Source organism: Oncorhynchus mykiss, chromosome 2, assembly GCF_013265735.2.
Source record: "Oncorhynchus mykiss isolate Arlee chromosome 2, USDA_OmykA_1.1, whole genome shotgun sequence".
Classification (NCBI taxonomy): Eukaryota; Metazoa; Chordata; class Actinopteri; order Salmoniformes; family Salmonidae; genus Oncorhynchus; species Oncorhynchus mykiss.
Window position 1 is genome coordinate 1,128,910 of NC_048566.1, and position 18,591 is coordinate 1,147,500.

The window sequence follows — 18,591 nt, forward strand, 5'->3', positions numbered from 1 at the left end:
TTAGACTTGTTCATGTGACCCTCTGTGTCTCTCCCTCTGCAGGATATGACTTGTTCATGTGACCCTCTGTGTCTCTCCCTCTGCAGGATATGACTTGTTCATGTGAACCTCTGTGTCTCTCCCTCTGCAGGATATGGCTTGTTCATGTGAACCTCTGTGTCTCTCCCTCTGCAGGATATGGCTTTGTGGACTTCGACACCCAGACAGCAGCCCAGAAAGCTGTAGCCTCTCTAAAGGCCAGCGGAGTCCAGGCACAGATGGCCAAGGTACAGGTACTCACTGTGATGAGGTACAGGTACTCACTGTGATGAGGTACAGGTACTCACTGTGATGAGGATGAGGTACAGGTACTCACTGTGATGAGGAATAGGGTGAGGTACAGGTACTCACTGTGATGAGGGTGAGGTACAGGTACTCACTGTGATGAGAAATAGGGTGAGGTACAGGTACTCACTGTGATGAGGGTGAGGTACAGGAACTCACTGTGATGAGGATGAGGGTGAGGTACAGGTACTCACTGTGATGAGGATGAGGTACAGGTACTCACTGTGATGAGGGTGATGGTGAGGTACAGGTACTCACTGTGATGAGGATAAGGTACAGGTACTCACTGTGATGAGGATGAGCTACAGGTACTCACTGTGATGAGGATGAGGTACAGGTACTCACTGTGATGAGGATGAGGTACAGGTACTCACTGTGATGAGGGTGAGGTACAGATACTCACTGTGATGAGGGCGATGATGGGGTACAGGTACTCACTGTGATGAGGGCGATGATGGGGTACAGGTACTCACTGTGATGAGGATGAGGTACAGGTACTCACTGTGATGAGGGTGATGGTGAGGTACAGGTACTCACTTTGATGAGGATGAGGTACAGGTACTCACTGTGATGAGGATGAGGTACAGGTACTCACTGTGATGAGGATGAGGTACAGGTACTCACTGTGATGAGGATGAGGTACAGGTACTCACTCTGATGAGGATGAGGGTGAGGTACAGATACTCACTGTGATGAGGGCGATGATGGGGTACAGGTACTCACTGTGATGAGGATGAGGGTGAGGTACAGGTACTCACTGTGATGAGGGTGATGATGGGGTACAGGTACTCACTGTGATGAGGATGAGGTACAGGTACTCACTGTGATGAGGATGAAGTATAGGTACTCGCTAGGATGAGGGTGATGGTGATAGTGAGAGATTCAGGCCTCTTTTTCCACATTTTTGTTACGTTACATCCTTATTCTAACATGTATTAAATCATCCCCCCCTCATCAAGCTACACACAATACCCCCCCTAATGACATCACAACACCCCATAATGACATCACAATACCCCATAATGACATCACAATACCCCATAATGACATCACAATACCCCATAATGACATCACAATACCCCATAATGACATCACAACACCCCATAATGACATCACAACACCCCATAATGACTTCACAATACCCCATAATGACATCACAATACCCCATAATGACATCACAATACCCCATAATGACATCACAAACAGGTTTTTAGAAATGTTTGCAAATGTGTAAAAAAATGCAAAAGTTAATATCACATTTCCATAAGTATTCAGACCCTTTTACTCAGTACTTTGTTGAAGCACCTTTGGCAGTGATTACAGCCTCAAGTCTTCTTGGGTGTGATGCTACAAGCTTGGCACACCTGTATTTGGGGAGTTTCTCCCATTCCTCTCTGCAGATCGTCTCAAGCTCTGTCAGGTTGGATGGGGGGAGCGTCGCTGCACAGCTTTTTTCAGGTCTCTCCAGAGATGTTAGATCGGGTTTCAAATAAGGTATTTAAATTATATATATATTTTTTTTACATATGCTAAAATTAACTTGTTCATTATGGGGTATTGTGTGTATATTGATGAGGACAAACATTAATTCAATCCATTTTAGAATAAGGCTGTAATGTAACAAAATGTGGTAAAAGTCAAGGGGTCTGAATACCTACGGAATGCACTGTATCTTCATATTCAGTAGAACCTGTTGACCAGTACACTGCAGGATACAGTCAGCTCTGGATTGGTGGAGAGAGAGACTGAATAGCCTGGTTTCATTACAGAACCAATAGCTTTGTATTAGAGAGAGAGAGAGACTGAATAGCCTGGTTTCCTTACACAACCAATAGCTTTGTATATATATACAGACACAGACAGTCAGGCAGGCAGGCAGAGTCATGTCTCAACAAGGTCACGCTCACAACAGCAACAAGGTAAACTTCAGATAATAACCGCATCACCCACTCATCTCTCCTCCTCTCTCCTCCTCTCTCCTCCTCTCTCCTCCTCTCTCCACATCTCTCCTCCTCTCTCCTCATCTCTCCTCCTCTCTCCTCCTCTCTCCTCCTCTCTACTCATCTCTCCTCCTCTCTCCTCCTCTGTCCTCATCTCTCCTCCTCTCTCCTCATCTCTCCTCCTCTCTCCTCCTCTCTCCTCATCTCTCCTCCTCTCTCCTCCTCTCTCCTCATCTCTCTTCCTCTCTCCTCCTCTCTACTCATCTCTCCTCCTCACTCCTCTCTCTCTCCTCCTCTCTCTCCAGCTTTCAGTGAAAGGCGACTTCCATTTCCATCTTGAATGTTATCTATTATCTCAGACGTCTCAATCCTTTCCTTTCTCACACAACCTTGGTAAGATGGTTGGACGTGTTGGTTTGTGCTTTGGAGGTGATTGTCAATGTCTTGGTTAGAGTGTTACTGAAAAGCTGTTTGTTGAAAAGATTAGCTCGTTGGATAAACAAACAGTTTGACTAGAGTAATCATTTTAATGATCATCTCACTTGTATTATATTTATGCCATAAGTAGTTGAATGGAAGAGAATAAACTATTCAGCCACTCTGTTAGTTCAGTGGATACGTTATATAATGTGTCTCTGTAAACCTTCTCCTCTGTCCTGCCATGTGCTGGCTCAGCCCTCCCAGGTTATTATACTGTAGTGGTGATGCCTCTCCTCTCCTCTCCTCTCCTCTCCTCTCCTCTCCTCTCCTCTCCTCTCCTCTCCTCTCCTCTCCTCTCCTCTCCTCTCCCCTCTCCTCTGTCCTGCCATGTGCTGGCTCAGCCCTCCCAGGTTATTATACTGTAGTGATGATGCCTCTCCTCTCCTCTCCTCTCCTCTCCTCTCCTCTCCTCTCCTCTCCTCTCCCCTCTCCTCTGTCCTGCCATGTGCTGGCTCAGCCCTCCCAGGTTATTATACTGTAGTGGTGATGCCTCTCCTCTCCTCTCCTCTCCTCTCCTCTCCTCTCCTCTCCTCTACTCTACTCTACTCTCTTCTCATGTCCGCCCCTCTCCTCTCCTCTCCTATCTCCTCTCCTCTCCTCTCCTCTCCTCTCCTCTCCTCTCCTCTCCTCTCCTCTCCTCTCCTCTACTCTACTCTACTCTACTCTACTCTACTCTACTCTACTCTACTCTACTCTCTTCTCATGTCCACCCCTCTCCTCACCTCTCCTCTCCTATCCCCTCTCCTCCACTCCACTCCTCTCCCCTCCCCCTGTCCTGTCTGCTTGTCTCCTCTCCTCTCCTCTCCTCTCCTCTCCTCTCCTCTCCTCTCCTCTCCTCTCCTCTCCTCCACTCCAATCCACTCCACTCCACTCCACTCCACTCCTCTCCCCTCCCCTACCCCTCTCCTGTCTGCTCGTCTCCCCTCCTCTCCGCTCTCCTCCTCTACCCTCCTCTCCTCCCCTCCCCTCCCCTCCCCTCCCCTCCCCTCCCCTCCCCTCCCCTCCCCTCCCCTCCCCTCCCCTCTGCCATCTCCTCTCCTCTCCCCTAATGCCCTCCCCTCTCCACTCCTCCCCCCACTCCTCTCCTCTCCTCTCCTCTCTCTTCCTCCCAGTTTATGAGACTATAGACTGTAATGGTGATTAGGGGTGCAGCTGGAAGGCTCCTCTTAGATTAGATTCCTATACATTAGTATTACTCATTAAACATGTCCTGCATTCTCTCTCTCTCTCTCTCTCTCTCCCTCTCTCTCTCTCTCTCTCTCTCTCCCTCTCTCTCTCTCTCTCTCTCTCTATCCCTCTCTCTCTCTCTCTCTCTCTCTCTCTCTCTCTCTCTCTCTCTCCTCCACCCTTATCTCTTTGCTATCATTGTGCATAGTGATTCTACTACGCCAACTATATCTCATGTTGATTTTAAGGGATGGAGTGGATGGTTATTAGTGTCTGTGACCTCTGTGTCAGCCACTATGACAGTCTCCACAGCATGTGTTGCTCCCACAGAGTCATTAGCAACACTGCTGAGGACAGAGAGAGAGGAGAGGGGAGAGAGAGGAGGTGGATGAGGAGAGGGGAGAGAGAGAGAGGAGCAGGTGAGGGGAGAGAGGGGAGAGGATGAGAGGGGGGGAGAGGGGAGTGAGAGAGGTGGAGTTGGGGGGAGAGAGTGGAGAGGAGGAGAGGGGGGAGGAGGAGAGGGGAGTGAGAGAGGTGGAGTTGAGGGGAGAGGAGGCAAGGGGAGTGAGAGGAGGAGGGGAGGAGGCGAGAGAGAGGGGAGGAGAGGGGAGAGAATGGAGAGGAGGAGAGGTGAGCGAGAGGAGGAGGAGGAGGAGGGGGGGGATGGAGAGGAGGAGAGGAGGAGGGGGTACAGGCTCCAGCACACTAATTACTGACCTAACCTTGACCAGGGTCTCCTGTCACTGTCTGCATGTGACCCCTTGTACCTGTTTCTCTCTAGGTTTCCATCAGTATTACCTCCCCGTGGGGATATTATCAGCATTATCTCTCCCTCACATCCTTCTGTCTTTGTCTCAGTCCTTCTATTGCTGTTGACAACATCATGAACGACATTCCCCCAGAACTGCTCTGTGTTGTGTTGCCAGCTTTCGGTGTGGTGTGGTCTCTGGCTGATTGATTGAAAACAGATGCCTCGTCTTTTATAGTGTGGTGGACTGACTGGGTGATGACTGTTTAGTGATGGCTGTTTAGTGATGGCTGTTTAGTTATGGCTGTTTAGTGATGGCTGTTTGGTTATGGCTGTTTAGGAATGACTGTTTAGTGATGGCTGGAGTTTGTGATGCCTGGACTTAGTAATGGCTGGAGTTAGAGATGGCTGTCATGTTATGGGGGGAAAAAAAGAGTACAGGACTCTCTCTCTCTCTGTCTCTCTCTCAATGTCTCTGTCTCTGTCTCTCTCTTTCTCTGTGTCTTTCCCTGTCCCTGTCTCTGTCTATATCTCTGTCTCATTCTCTGTCTCTGTCTCTGTGTCAAACATGAAATGTCCACAGCTTTGGAAAACATAATCACTTCTTCTCCTGTTGTATTGTTCAACAATCCCCTGTTCTCCCGTTGTATTGTTCAACAATCCCCTGGTCTCCCGTTGTATTGTTCAACAATCCCCCTGGTCTCCCGTTGTATTGTTCAACAATCCCCTGGTCTCCCGTTGTATTGTTCAACAATCCCCTGGTCTTCCGTTGTATTGTTCAACAATCCCCTGTTCTCCCGTTGTATTGTTCAACAATCCCCTGGTCTCCCGTTGTATTGTTCAACAATCCCCTGGTCTCCCGTTGTATTGTTCAACAATCCCCTGGTCTCCCGTTGTATTGTTCAACAATCCCCTGGTCTCCCGTTGTATTGTTCAACAATCCCCTGATCTCCCGTTGTATTGTTCAACAATCCCCTGGTCTCCCGTTGTATTGTTCAACAATCCCCTGGTCTCCCGTTGTATTGTACAACAATCCCCTGGTCTCCCGTTGTATTGTTCAACAATCCCCTGGTCTCCTGTTGTATTGTTCAACAATCCCCTGTTCTCCTGTTGTATTGTTCAACAATCCCCTGGTCTCCCGTTGTATTGTTCAACAATCCCCTGTTCTCCCGTTGTATTGTTCAACAATCCCCTGTTCTCCCATTGTATTGTTCAACAATCCTCTGTTCTCCCATTGTATTGTTCAACAATCCCCTGGTCTCCCGTTGTATTGTTCAACAATCCCCCTGGTCTCCCATTGTATTGTTCAATAATCCCCTGGTCTCCCGTTGTATTGTTCAACAATCCCCTGTTCTCCCGTTGTATTGTTCAACAATCCCCTGGTCTCCCGTTGTATTGTTCAACAATCCCCTGGTCTCCCATTGTATTGTTCAACAATCCCCTGTTCTCCCATTGTATTGTTCAACAATCCCCTGTTCTCCCGTTGTATTATTCAACAATCCCCTGTTCTCCCGTTGTATTGTACAACAATCCCCTGGTCTCCCGTTGTATTGTTCAACAATCCCCTGTTCTCCCATTGTATTGTTCAACAATCCCCTGTTCTCCCATTGTATTGTTCAACAATCCCCTGGTCTCCCGTTGTATTGTTCAACAATCCCCCTGGTCTCCCGTTGTATTGTTCAACAATCCCCTGGTCTCCCGTTGTATTGTTCAACAATCCCCTGTTCTCCCGTTGTATTGTTCAACAATCCCCTGGTCTCCCGTTGTATTGTTCAACAATCCCCTGGTCTCCCGTTGTATTGTTCAACAATCCCCTGGTCTCCCGTTGTATTGTTCAACAATCCCCTGTTCTCCCGTTGTATTATTCAACAATCCCCTGTTCTCCCATTGTATTGTTCAACAATCCCCTGTTCTCCCATTGTATTTTACAACAATCCCCTGTTCTCCTGTTGTATTGTACAACAATCCCCTGTTCTCCCGTTGTATTGTTCAACAATCCCCTGGTCTCCCGTTTTATTGTTCAACAATCCCCTGTTCTCCCGTTGTGTTGTTCAACAATCCCGTGTTCTCCTGTTGTATTGTTCAACAATCCCCTGTTCTCCCGTTGTATTGTTCAACAATCCCCTGGTCTCCTGTTGTATTGTACAACAATCCCCTGGTCTCCCGTTGTATTGTTCAACAATCCCCTGTTCTTTATCTGTTCACAACCCAACATAAGGGAATACAGCCCACAGATGTCTTTCCTTTCTGGACGTTTACATGTGTAGTTGTACCAGTTTAACCCTTAGCTGGTTGTTTACATGTGTAGTTGTACCAGTTTAACCCTTATCTCTCCACTGTAGCTGGTTGTTTACATGTGTAGTTGTACCAGTTTAACCCTTAACTCTCCACTGTAGCTGGCCATTTACATGAATAGTTGTACTAGTTTAACCCTTAACTCTCCACTGTAGCTGGTTGTTTACATGTATAGTTGTACTAGTTTAACCCTTAACTCTCCACTGTAGCTGGCCCCCGTCCAGGACATGTGTTCTATCTTCATGTCTGATGGCCAGAGGTAAATGGACAGGTGAAATTTAGATAATGGGAGAAGATGGGGTTTGTGTGCTTCAGAGGCGAGGACAGGCCCCAATGGAATTATGGGTAATGTAGTCTGAATGAGAGTAACTCCAAGCCTCCAGATCTCAGTGGGCCTGCATTAGCAGCTGCGTGGGAGAGGAGAGGGCTTTTAGTGGGGACCACTCAGACACAGCCTGTCAAACCAGCCTCACTCAATCATCCCCGTGAGGGAACCCAGGGACCTATGAATGGGTTGGGATGGACTGGTCCTGGAGAAGAGCAGACAGAGAGAGGACTAAGAGCCCTCAGAAAACAGCCTGAGTACCAGATACTCATCCACCAAGGACAGCCTCAGACAACAAAGGACTCCCAGGGGGGCTGAGTAGGGGTTGCCTGGGGGAGAGGAAGACCAGACAGACAGACAGACAGACAGACAGACAGACAGACAGACAGACAGACAGACAGACAGACAGACAGACAGACAGACAGACACAGACAGACAGACAGACAGAGTCAAAGACAGAGACACAGACAGAGAGAGACAGACACAGACAGACAGACAGACAGACAGACAGACTGAAACAGAAAGACAGACACAGACAGAGACACAGACAGAGACACAGACAGAGACACAGACAGAGACACAGACAGAGACACAGACAGACAGTGTCATGTCTCTACAAGGTCACGCTCACAACAGCAACAAGGTACAAAGTCAGTAGTGTAGTAACAGCTGCTGCTGCTGTTTAAGGGAACAGAGTGTTCTAGGCAGGAACATGAAAGGGAAGGATGGAAGGAAGGGAGGTTTGGGATACACTCCAGCCTGTCTCACAGCCAGTCCGGGGGTTGTGGTTCACCCTAACTTCCTCTAGCTGATCCTGGATCAGGTCCTGTGGTTTCAACCCAACAACTCACTGTCAGGACACCAGTAACTATCCATTAGAGCATCAGTACCCACCAGACAACATCAGGACACCAGTAACTACCAGACAACATCAGGACACCAGACAACATCAGGACACCAGTAACTACCAGACAACATCAGGACACCAGACAACATCAGGACACCAGTAAACACCAGACAACATCAGGACACCAGACAACATCAGGACACCAGTAACTACCAGACAACATCAGGACACCAGACAACATCAGGACACCAGTAACTACCAGACAACATCAGGACACCAGACAACATCAGGACACCAGTAAACACCAGACAACATCAGGACACCAGACAACATCAGGACACCAGTAAACACCAGACAACATCAGGACACCAGACAACATCAGGACACCAGTAAACACCAGACAACATCAGGACACCAGACAACATCAGGACACCAGTAAACACCAGACAACATCAGGACACCAGACAACATCAGGACACCAGACAACATCAGGACACCAATAACTATCCATTAGAACGCCAGTGGCCCATCAGAGTGGCCTATCAGAGTGGCCTATCAGAGTGACCTATCATAGTGACCTATCAGAGTGACCAATCAGAGTGGAGAAAAACATTGGAGAAAATGCATCCCATAATATTTGAACATGTAAATAGCTTTTCTATCATTCAGCCTACAGTAGGAGCCAATGCATCCCATAATATTTTAACATGTAAATAGCTTTTCTATCATTCAGCCTACAGTAGGAGCCAATGTATCCCATAATATTTTAACATGAGGACACCAGTAACTACCAGACAACATCAGGACACCAGACAACATCAGGACACCAATAACTATCCATTAGAATGCCAGTGACCTATCAGTGGCCTATCAGAGTGACCTATCAGAGTGACCTATCAGAGTGACCTATCAGAGTGACCTATCAGAGTGACCTATCAGAGTGGAGAAAAACATTGCAGAAAATGCATCCCATAATATTTGAACATGTAAATAGCTGTTCTATCATTCAGCCTACAGTAGGAGCCAACGTATCCCATAATATTTTAACATGTAAATAGCTGTTCTATCATTCAGCCTACAGTAGGAGCCAATGCATCCCATAATATTTTAACATGTAAATAGCTGTTCTATCATTCAGCCTACAGTAGGAGCCAACGTGTGGTGTTCAATGTTCGGTCTACATTCCATGAGACATTTGAAAGAACAACAACATGCCGATCTTTGACCGTAACCTGTTAATCCACTTGTCCTTCAGACTAGACGGTGACTGGACATGTTGTTGAGTTGTTTGATGCCAGAAACCACTTCACTAAAATAAAATGCCTTATTATTATTCAATACCATTATTACAAGAGAATCAGACACATATGCTCCCGTCTGCCTGTTGACTACGTATCTTAATCAAGCCTGTCTCAAAATACAACACTGCCCCTTTAAGACAACAAAAAGGTCTTTACCTGTCCTGGGATATTAACAACCAAAAGGTCTTTACCTGTCCTGGGATATTAACAACCAAAAGGTCTTTACCTGTCCTGGGATATTAATAACCAAAAGGTCTTTACCTGTCCTGGGATATTAACAACCAAAAGGTCTTTACCTGTCCTGGGATATTAATAACCAAAAGGTCTTTACCTGTCCTGGGATATTAACAACCAAAAGGTCTTTACCTGTCCTGGGATATTAACAACCAAAAGGTCTTTACCTGTCCTGGGATATTAATAACCAAAAGGTCTTTACCTGTCCTGGGATATTAACAACCAAAAGGTCTTTACCTGTCCTGGGATATTAACAACCAAAAGGTCTTTACCTGTCCTGGGATATTAACAACCAAAAGGTCTTTACCTGTCCTGGGATATTAACAACCAAAAGGTCTTTACCTGTCCTGGGATATTAATAACCAAAAGGTCTTTACCTGTCCTGGGATATTAACAACCAAAAGGTCTTTACCTGTCCTGGGATATTAACAACCAAAAGGTCTTTACCTGTCCTGGGATATTAACAACCAAAAGGTCTTTACCTGTCCTGGGATATTAATAACCAAAAGGTCTTTACCTGTCCTGGGATATTAACAACCAAAAGGTCTTTACCTGTCCTGGGATATTAACAACCAAAAGGTCTTTACCTGTCCTGGGATATTAATAACCAAAAGGTCTTTACCTGTCCTGGGATATTAACAACCAAAAGGTCTTTACCTGTCCTGGGATATTAACAACCAAAAGGAGAGAGACTTTTAGATGACTTCAAGACCATCAAACTTTGGAGTGGAGCTGGTCAACAATCACCCGGAAGTCATCGCTGAGAACCTTCAATCACCTGGAAGTGATCGCTGAGAACCCACAATCACCCGGAAGTCATCGCTGAGAACCCACAATCACCCGGAAGTCATCGCTGAGAACCTTCAATCACCTGGAAGTGATCGCTGAGAACCCACAATCACCCGGAAGTCATCGCTGAGAACCCACAATCACTCGGAAGGGATCGCTGAGAACCCACAATCACTCGGAAGGGATCGCTGAGAACCCACAATCACTCAGAAGTGATCGCTGAGAACCCACAATCACTCAGAAGTGATCGCTGAGAACCCACAATCACTCAGAAGTAATCGCTGAGAATCCACAATCACTCGGAAGGGATCGCTGAGAACCCACAATCACTCAGAAGTGATCGCTGAGAACCCACAATCACTCAGAAGTGATCGCTGAGAACCCACAATCACTCAGAAGTAATCGCTGAGAATCCACAATCACTCGGAAGGGATCGCTGAGAACCCACAATCACCCGGAAGGGATCGCTGAGAACCCACAATCACTCAGAAGTGATCGCTGAGAACCCACAATCACTCGGAAGGGATCGCTGAGAACCCACAATCACTCAGAAGTGATCGCTGAGAACCCACAATCACCCAGAAGTGATCGCTGAGAACCCAGAATCACCCGGAAGTGATCGCTGAGAACCCACAATCACCCAGAAGGAATCGCTGAGAACCCACAATCACTCAGAAGTAATCGCTGAGAACCCACAATCACTCGGAAGGGATCGCTGAGAACCCACAATCACCCAGAAGTGATCGCTGAGAACCCAGAATCACCCGGAAGTGATCGCTGAGAACCCAGAATCACCCGGAAGTGATCGCTGAGAACCCACAATCACCCGGAAGTGATCGCTGAGAACCCACAATCACCCAGAAGTGATCGCTGAGAACCCACAATCACTCAGAAGTAATCGCTGAGAACCCACAATCACTCGGAAGGGATCGCTGAGAACCCACAATCACTCAGAAGTGATCGCTGAGAACCCACAATCACCCAGAAGTGATCGCTGAGAACCCACAATCACCCGGAAGTGATCGCTGAGAACCCAGAATCACCCGGAAGTGATCGCTGAGAACCCACAATCACCCGGAAGTGATCGCTGAGAACCCACAATCACCCGGAAGTGATCGCTGAGAACCAGGGTCATCATTATACAAGGTCATCTTCTCAGTTTACCACTCCATAACGCACAGATACTAATGCAACATGGGACTCTGGGTCCTCCTCACAAGTCCAGTGTTAATCTGCTGCGTGTGGGAAACTGGAGGGATGGTTCACCTGGCCCTGGTAGACATGCCAGCATTTCCCAGACACTAATCATTCAATGGAATGCAGGCTGTAGGGTTTTATCACCAGGCCATCTTAAATCAATTGCCCGCGTTAAGCCCCAGAGGCCCAACTCAGTCACACAGACACAGATGAGAGAGTACTAATCAAAGCTATTCGATGCATAAACAATATTAAAACAGAATCTTGTAATTTTCTACCGTACAGTGGGGCAAAAACAAGTATTTAGTCAGCCACCAATTGTGCAAGTTTTCCCACTTAAAAAGATGAGAGAGGCCTGTAATTTTCATCATAGGTACCATTCAACTATGAAAGACAAATAAGTATTTCAAGGTCCTGGAGTGGCATAGCCAGTCTCCAGATCTCAACCCCATAGAAAATCTTTGGAAGGAGTTGAAAGTCCGTGTTGCCCAGCAACAGCCCCAAAACATCACTGCTCTAGAGGAGATCTGCATGGAGGAATGGGCCAAAATACCAGCAACAGTGTGTGGAAACCTTGTGAAGACTTACAGAAAACATTTGACCTCTGTCATTGCCAACAAAGGGTATATAACAAAGTATCGAGATAAACTTTTGTTATTGACCAAATACTTATTTTCCACCATTATTTGCAAATAAATTCATTCAAAATCCTACAATGTGAATTTCTGGATTTTTTTTCTCATTTTGTCTGTCATAGTTGAATGGTACCTATGATGAAAATTACAGGCCTCTCTCATCTTTTTAAGTGGGAGAACTTGCACAATTGGTGGCTGACTAAATACTTTTTTTTGGCCCCACTGTGTGTGCACTTAGATGAGGGCATGGAAGAAAATGCCTATTAAAGTGTGTGAATAGGGGCTTGTTTACACGTAGTTATGCTGCTGTTAAACAGTATGTGATGCACGTAACAATGAAAAGAGAGCTTCCATTCTCCCAGCACACATGAACAATAGGCTGAGACCAACTTGTAGGGAGAAGCATCGATTCGTTCCAAAGAGCAGTTCTCAATCAGCACAGAGAGATGTGGAGGTTAATCCTCTCCTCTCGTCTCCTCTCCTATCCACTCCTCTCCTCTCCTCTCCTCTCCTCTCCTCTCCTCTCCTCTCCTCTCCTCTCCTCTCCTCTCCTCTCCTCTCCTCTCCTCTCTTCTCCTCTCCTCTCCTCTCCTCTCCTATCCCCTCTTCTCTTCTCATCTCCTCACCTATCCCTTCTTCCCGCCTCTCCTCTCCCCTCTTATACTTTCCTCTCCTATCCCCTCTTCTCCTCTCCTCACTTATCTCCTCTTCTTTTCTCCTCTTCTATCTCCTCTTCTCTCCTCTTCTATCCCTTTGCCTCTCCTCTCCTATTCCCTCCTCTCCTCTCCTCTCCTCTCCTCTCCTCTCCTCTCCTCTCCTCTCCTCTCCTCTCCTATCCCCTCTTCTCCTCTCCTCTCCTCATCTCCTGTCCTCCCCTCTTCTCCCGTAACTTCTCAATTAAAGACATGCCCTGAAGCCATCCATCCAAAATTCAATACAGTACACCAAGCCAAACCCAGTTTGACTAGAGTACAAAGAGATCAGCAAACAAAAGGAAGAAAAGGCATTAACATTATGAAGAATGTCTTAAATCAACTGTAATGTAATATAATATGAAATATGAAACTCCTTTTCCCCAAGATCAGAAACAAACCAGCCAGCATTCACCCAGTCAGTTGAGTTATAACAGCCAGCATTCAGCCAGTCAGTTGAGTTATAACAGCCAGCATTCACCCAGTCAGTTGAGTTATACCAGCCAGCCAGCATTCACCCAGTCAGTTGAGTTATAACAGCCAGCATTCAGCCAGTCAGTTGAGTTATAACAGCCAGCATTCAGCCAGTCAGTTGAGTTATAACAGCCAGCATTCAGCCAGTCAGTTGAGTTATAACAGCCAGCATTCAGCCAGTCAGTTGAGTTATAACAGCCAGCATTCACCCAGTCAGTTGAATTATAACAGCCAGCATTCAGCCAGTCAGTTGAGTTATACCAGCCAGCCAGCATTCAGCCAGTCATTTGTTATACCAGCCAGCATTCAGCCAGACAGTTGTTATACCATCCAGCATTCAGCCAGTCAGTTGAGTTATACCAGCCAGCCAGCCAGTCAGTTTAGTTCTAACAGCCAGCATTCAGCCAGTCAGTTGTTATACCAGCCAGCCAGCATTCAGCCAGTCAGTTGAGTTATACCAGCCAGCCAGCATTCAGCCAGTCAGTTGAGTTATACTAGCCAGCAGTTGTTATACCAGCCAGCATTCAGCCAGTCAGTTGAGTTATACCAGCCAGCCAGCATTCAGCCAGTCAGTTGAGTTATACTAGCCAGCATTCAGCCAGTCAGTTGAGTTATACCAGCCAGCATTCAGCCAGTCAGTCGAATTATACCAGCCAGCATTCAGACAGTCAGTTGAGTTATACAAGCCAGCCAGCATTCAGCCAGTCAGTTGAGTTATACCAGTCAGCATTCAGCCAGTCAGTTGAGTTATATCAACCAGCATTCAGCCAGTCAGTTGAGTTATACCAGCCAGCCAGCATCTCTCTTTCTCTCTCTCCTCTGTTCCCCCAACCCTCTCCCTAATAAAACAGTTTCTCTGTTGAATTTGTTGCAGTATCGATCCCTGTGTCAATCTACGCATGAATACAATAACATGTTATGACAATGTGGTGATGCCACCTCAGATAGTGTGACATGGCACTGTGGTGATGCCACCTCAGATAGTGTGATGCCACCTCAGATAGTGTGACATGGCACTGTGGTGATGCCACCTCAGATAGTGTGACATGGCACTGTGGTGATGCCACCTCAGATAGTGTGATGCCACCTCAGATAGTGTGACATGGCACTGTGGTGATGCCACCTCAGATAGTGTGATGCCACCTCAGATAGTGTGACATGGCACTGTGGTGATGCCACCTCAGATAGTGTGACATGGCACTGTGGTGATGCCACCTCAGATAGTGTGATGCCACCTCAGATAGTGTGATGCCACCTCAGATAGTGTGATGCCACCTCAGATAGTGTGATGCCACCTCAGATAGTGTGATGCCACCTCAGATAGTGTGACATGGCACTGTGGTGATGCCACCTCAGATAGTGTGATGCCACCTCAGATAGTGTGACATGGCACTGTGGTGATGCCACCTCAGATAGTGTGACATGGAATGTGGTGATGCCACCTCAGATAGTGTGATGCCACCTCAGATAGTGTGACATGGCTATGTGATGATGCCACCTCAGATAGTGTGACATGGCACTGTGGTGATGCCACCTCAGATAGTGTGATGCCACCTCAGATAGTGTGACATGGCACTGTGGTGATGCCACCTCAGATAGTGTGATGCCACCTCAGATAGTGTGACATGGCACTGTGGTGATGCCACCTCAGATAGTGTGACATGGCACTGTGGTGATGCCACCTCAGATAGTGTGATGCCACCTCAGATAGTGTGACATGGCACTGTGGTGATGCCACCTCAGATAGTGTGACATGGCACTGTGGTGATGCCACCTCAGATAGTGTGATGCCACCTCAGATAGTGTGACATGGCACGGTGGTGATGCCACCTCAGATAGTGTGACATGGCACTGTGGTGATGCCACCTCAGATAGTGTGACATGGCACTGTGGTGATGCCACCTCAGATAGTGTGACATGGCACTGTGGTGATGCCACCTCAGATAGTGTGACATGGAATGTGGTGATGCCACCTCAGATAGTGTGATGCCACCTCAGATAGTGTGACATGGCTATGTGATGATGCCACCTCAGATAGTGTGACATGGCACTGTGGTGATGCCACCTCAGATAGTGTGATGCCACCTCAGATAGTGTGACATGGCACTGTGGTGATGCCACCTCAGATAGTGTGATGCCACCTCAGATAGTGTGACATGGCACTGTGGTGATGCCACCTCAGATAGTGTGACATGGCACTGTGGTGATGCCACCTCAGATAGTGTGATGCCACCTCAGATAGTGTGACATGGCACTGTGGTGATGCCACCTCAGATAGTGTGACATGGCACTGTGGTGATGCCACCTCAGATAGTGTGATGCCACCTCAGATAGTGTGACATGGCACTGTGGTGATGCCACCTCAGATAGTGTGATGCCACCTCAGATAGTGTGACATGGCACTATGGTGATGCCACCTCAGATAGTGTGATGCCACCTCAGATAGTGTGACATGGCACTGTGGTGATGCCACCTCAGATAGTGTGACATGGAATGTGGTGATGCCACCTCAGATAGTGTGATGCCACCTCAGATAGTGTGACATGGCTATGTGATGATGCCACCTCAGATAGTGTGACATGGCACTGTGGTGATGCCACCTCAGATAGTGTGATGCCACCTCAGATAGTGTGACATGGCACTGTGGTGATGCCACCTCAGATAGTGTGATGCCACCTCAGATAGTGTGACATGGCACTGTGGTGATGCCACCTCAGATAGTGTGACATGGCACTGTGGTGATGCCACCTCAGATAGTGTGATGCCACCTCAGATAGTGTGACATGGCACTGTGGTGATGCCACCTCAGATAGTGTGACATGGCACTGTGGTGATGCCACCTCAGATAGTGTGATGCCACCTCAGATAGTGTGACATGGCACGGTGGTGATGCCACCTCAGATAGTGTGACATGGCACTGTGGTGATGCCACCTCAGATAGTGTGACATGGCACTGTGGTGATGCCACCTCAGATAGTGTGACATGGCACTGTGGTGATGCCACCTCAGATAGTGTGACATGGAATGTGGTGATGCCACCTCAGATAGTGTGATGCCACCTCAGATAGTGTGACATGGCTATGTGATGATGCCACCTCAGATAGTGTGACATGGCACTGTGGTGATGCCACCTCAGATAGTGTGATGCCACCTCAGATAGTGTGACATGGCACTGTGGTGATGCCACCTCAGATAGTGTGATGCCACCTCAGATAGTGTGACATGGCACTGTGGTGATGCCACCTCAGATAGTGTGACATGGCACTGTGGTGATGCCACCTCAGATAGTGTGATGCCACCTCAGATAGTGTGACATGGCACTGTGGTGATGCCACCTCAGATAGTGTGACATGGCACTGTGGTGATGCCACCTCAGATAGTGTGATGCCACCTCAGATAGTGTGACATGGCACTGTGGTGATGCCACCTCAGATAGTGTGATGCCACCTCAGATAGTGTGACATGGCACTGTGGTGATGCCACCTCAGATAGTGTGATGCCACCTCAGATAGTGTGACATGGCACTGTGGTGATGCCACCTCAGATAGTGTGATGCCACCTCAGATAGTGTGATGCCACCTCAGATAGTGTGATGCCACCTCAGATAGTGTGACATGGCACTGTGGTGATGCCACCTCAGATAGTGTGATGCCACCTCAGATAGTGTGACATGGCACTGTGGTGATGCCACCTCAGATAGTGTGATGCCACCTCAGATAGTGTGATGCCACCTCAGATAGTGTGATGCCACCTCAGATAGTGTGACATGGCACTGTGGTGATGCCACCTCAGATAGTGTGATGCCACCTCAGATAGTGTGATGCCACCTCAGATAGTGTGATGCCACCTCAGATAGTGTGATGCCACCTCAGATAGTGTGATACCACCTCAGATAGTGTGATGCCACCTCAGATAGTGTGACATGGCACTGTGGTGATGCCACCTCAGATAGTGTGACATGGCACTGTGGTGATGCCACCTCAGATAGTGTGACATGGCACTGTGGTGATGCCACCTCAGATAGTGTGACATGGCACTGTGGTGATGCCACCTCAGATAGTGTGACATGGCACTGTGGTGATGCCACCTCAGATAGTGTGACATGGCACTGTGGTGATGCCACCTCAGATAGTGTGACATGGCACTGTGGTGATGCCACCTCAGATAGTGTGACATGGAATGTGGTGATGCCATCTCAGATAGTGTGATGCCACCTCAGATAGTGTGACATGGATCTGTGATGATGCCACCTCAGATAGTGTGACATGGAATGTGATGATGCCACCTCAGATAGTGTGACATGGCACTGTGGTGATGCCACCTCAGATAGTGTGACATGGAATGTGGTGATGCCACCTCAGATAGTGTGATGCCACCTCAGATAGTGTGACATGGATCTGTGATGATGCCACCTCAGATAGTGTGATGCCACCTCAGATAGTGTGACATGGCACTGTGGTGATGCCACCTCAGATAGTGTGATGCCACCTCAGATAGTGTGATGCCACCTCAGATAGTGTGATGCCACCTCAGATAGTGTGATGCCACCTCAGATAGTGTGATACCACCTCAGATAGTGTGACATGGCACTGTGGTGATGCCACCTCAGATAGTGTGACATGGAATGTGGTGATGCCATCTCAGATAGTGTGATGCCACCTCAGATAGTGTGACATGGATCTGTGATGATGCCACCTCAGATAGTGTGACATGGAATGTGATGATGCCACCTCAGATAGTGTGACATGGCACTGTGGTGATGCCACCTCAGATAGTGTGACATGGAATGTGGTGATGCCACCTCAGATAGTGTGATGCCACCTCAGATAGTGTGACATGGATCTGTGATGATGCCACCTCAGATAGTGTGATGCCACCTCAGATAGTGTGACATGGCTCTGTGATGATGCCACCTCAGATAGTGTGATGCCACCTCAGATAGTGTGACATGGCAATTTGGTGACGCCACCTCAGATAGTGTGATACCACCTCAGATAGTGTGATGCCACCTCAGATAGTGTGACATGGCACTGTGATGATGCCACCTCAGATAGTGTGACATGGCACTGTGGTGATAACCTAGTTACCTGGTCAGCTGGTCACCTGGCTACCTAGTTACCTGGCTACCTAGTTACCTGGTTAC

At 47.7% G+C, this 18,591-nt stretch overlaps 1 protein-coding gene across 1 annotated transcript in view; it reads left to right on the forward strand.

Moving 5' to 3' along the window:
• The window catches only part of rbms3 (RNA binding motif, single stranded interacting protein), a 208,075-nt gene that overhangs the window by 105,449 nt on the left and 84,035 nt on the right, over window positions 1-18,591 (forward strand). Inside the window, exon 4 of the mRNA XM_036934979.1 lies at window positions 175-266. Coding sequence (XP_036790874.1) covers window positions 175-266 — 92 coding nt within the window. The remainder of the gene's footprint in view (window positions 1-174; window positions 267-18,591) is intronic.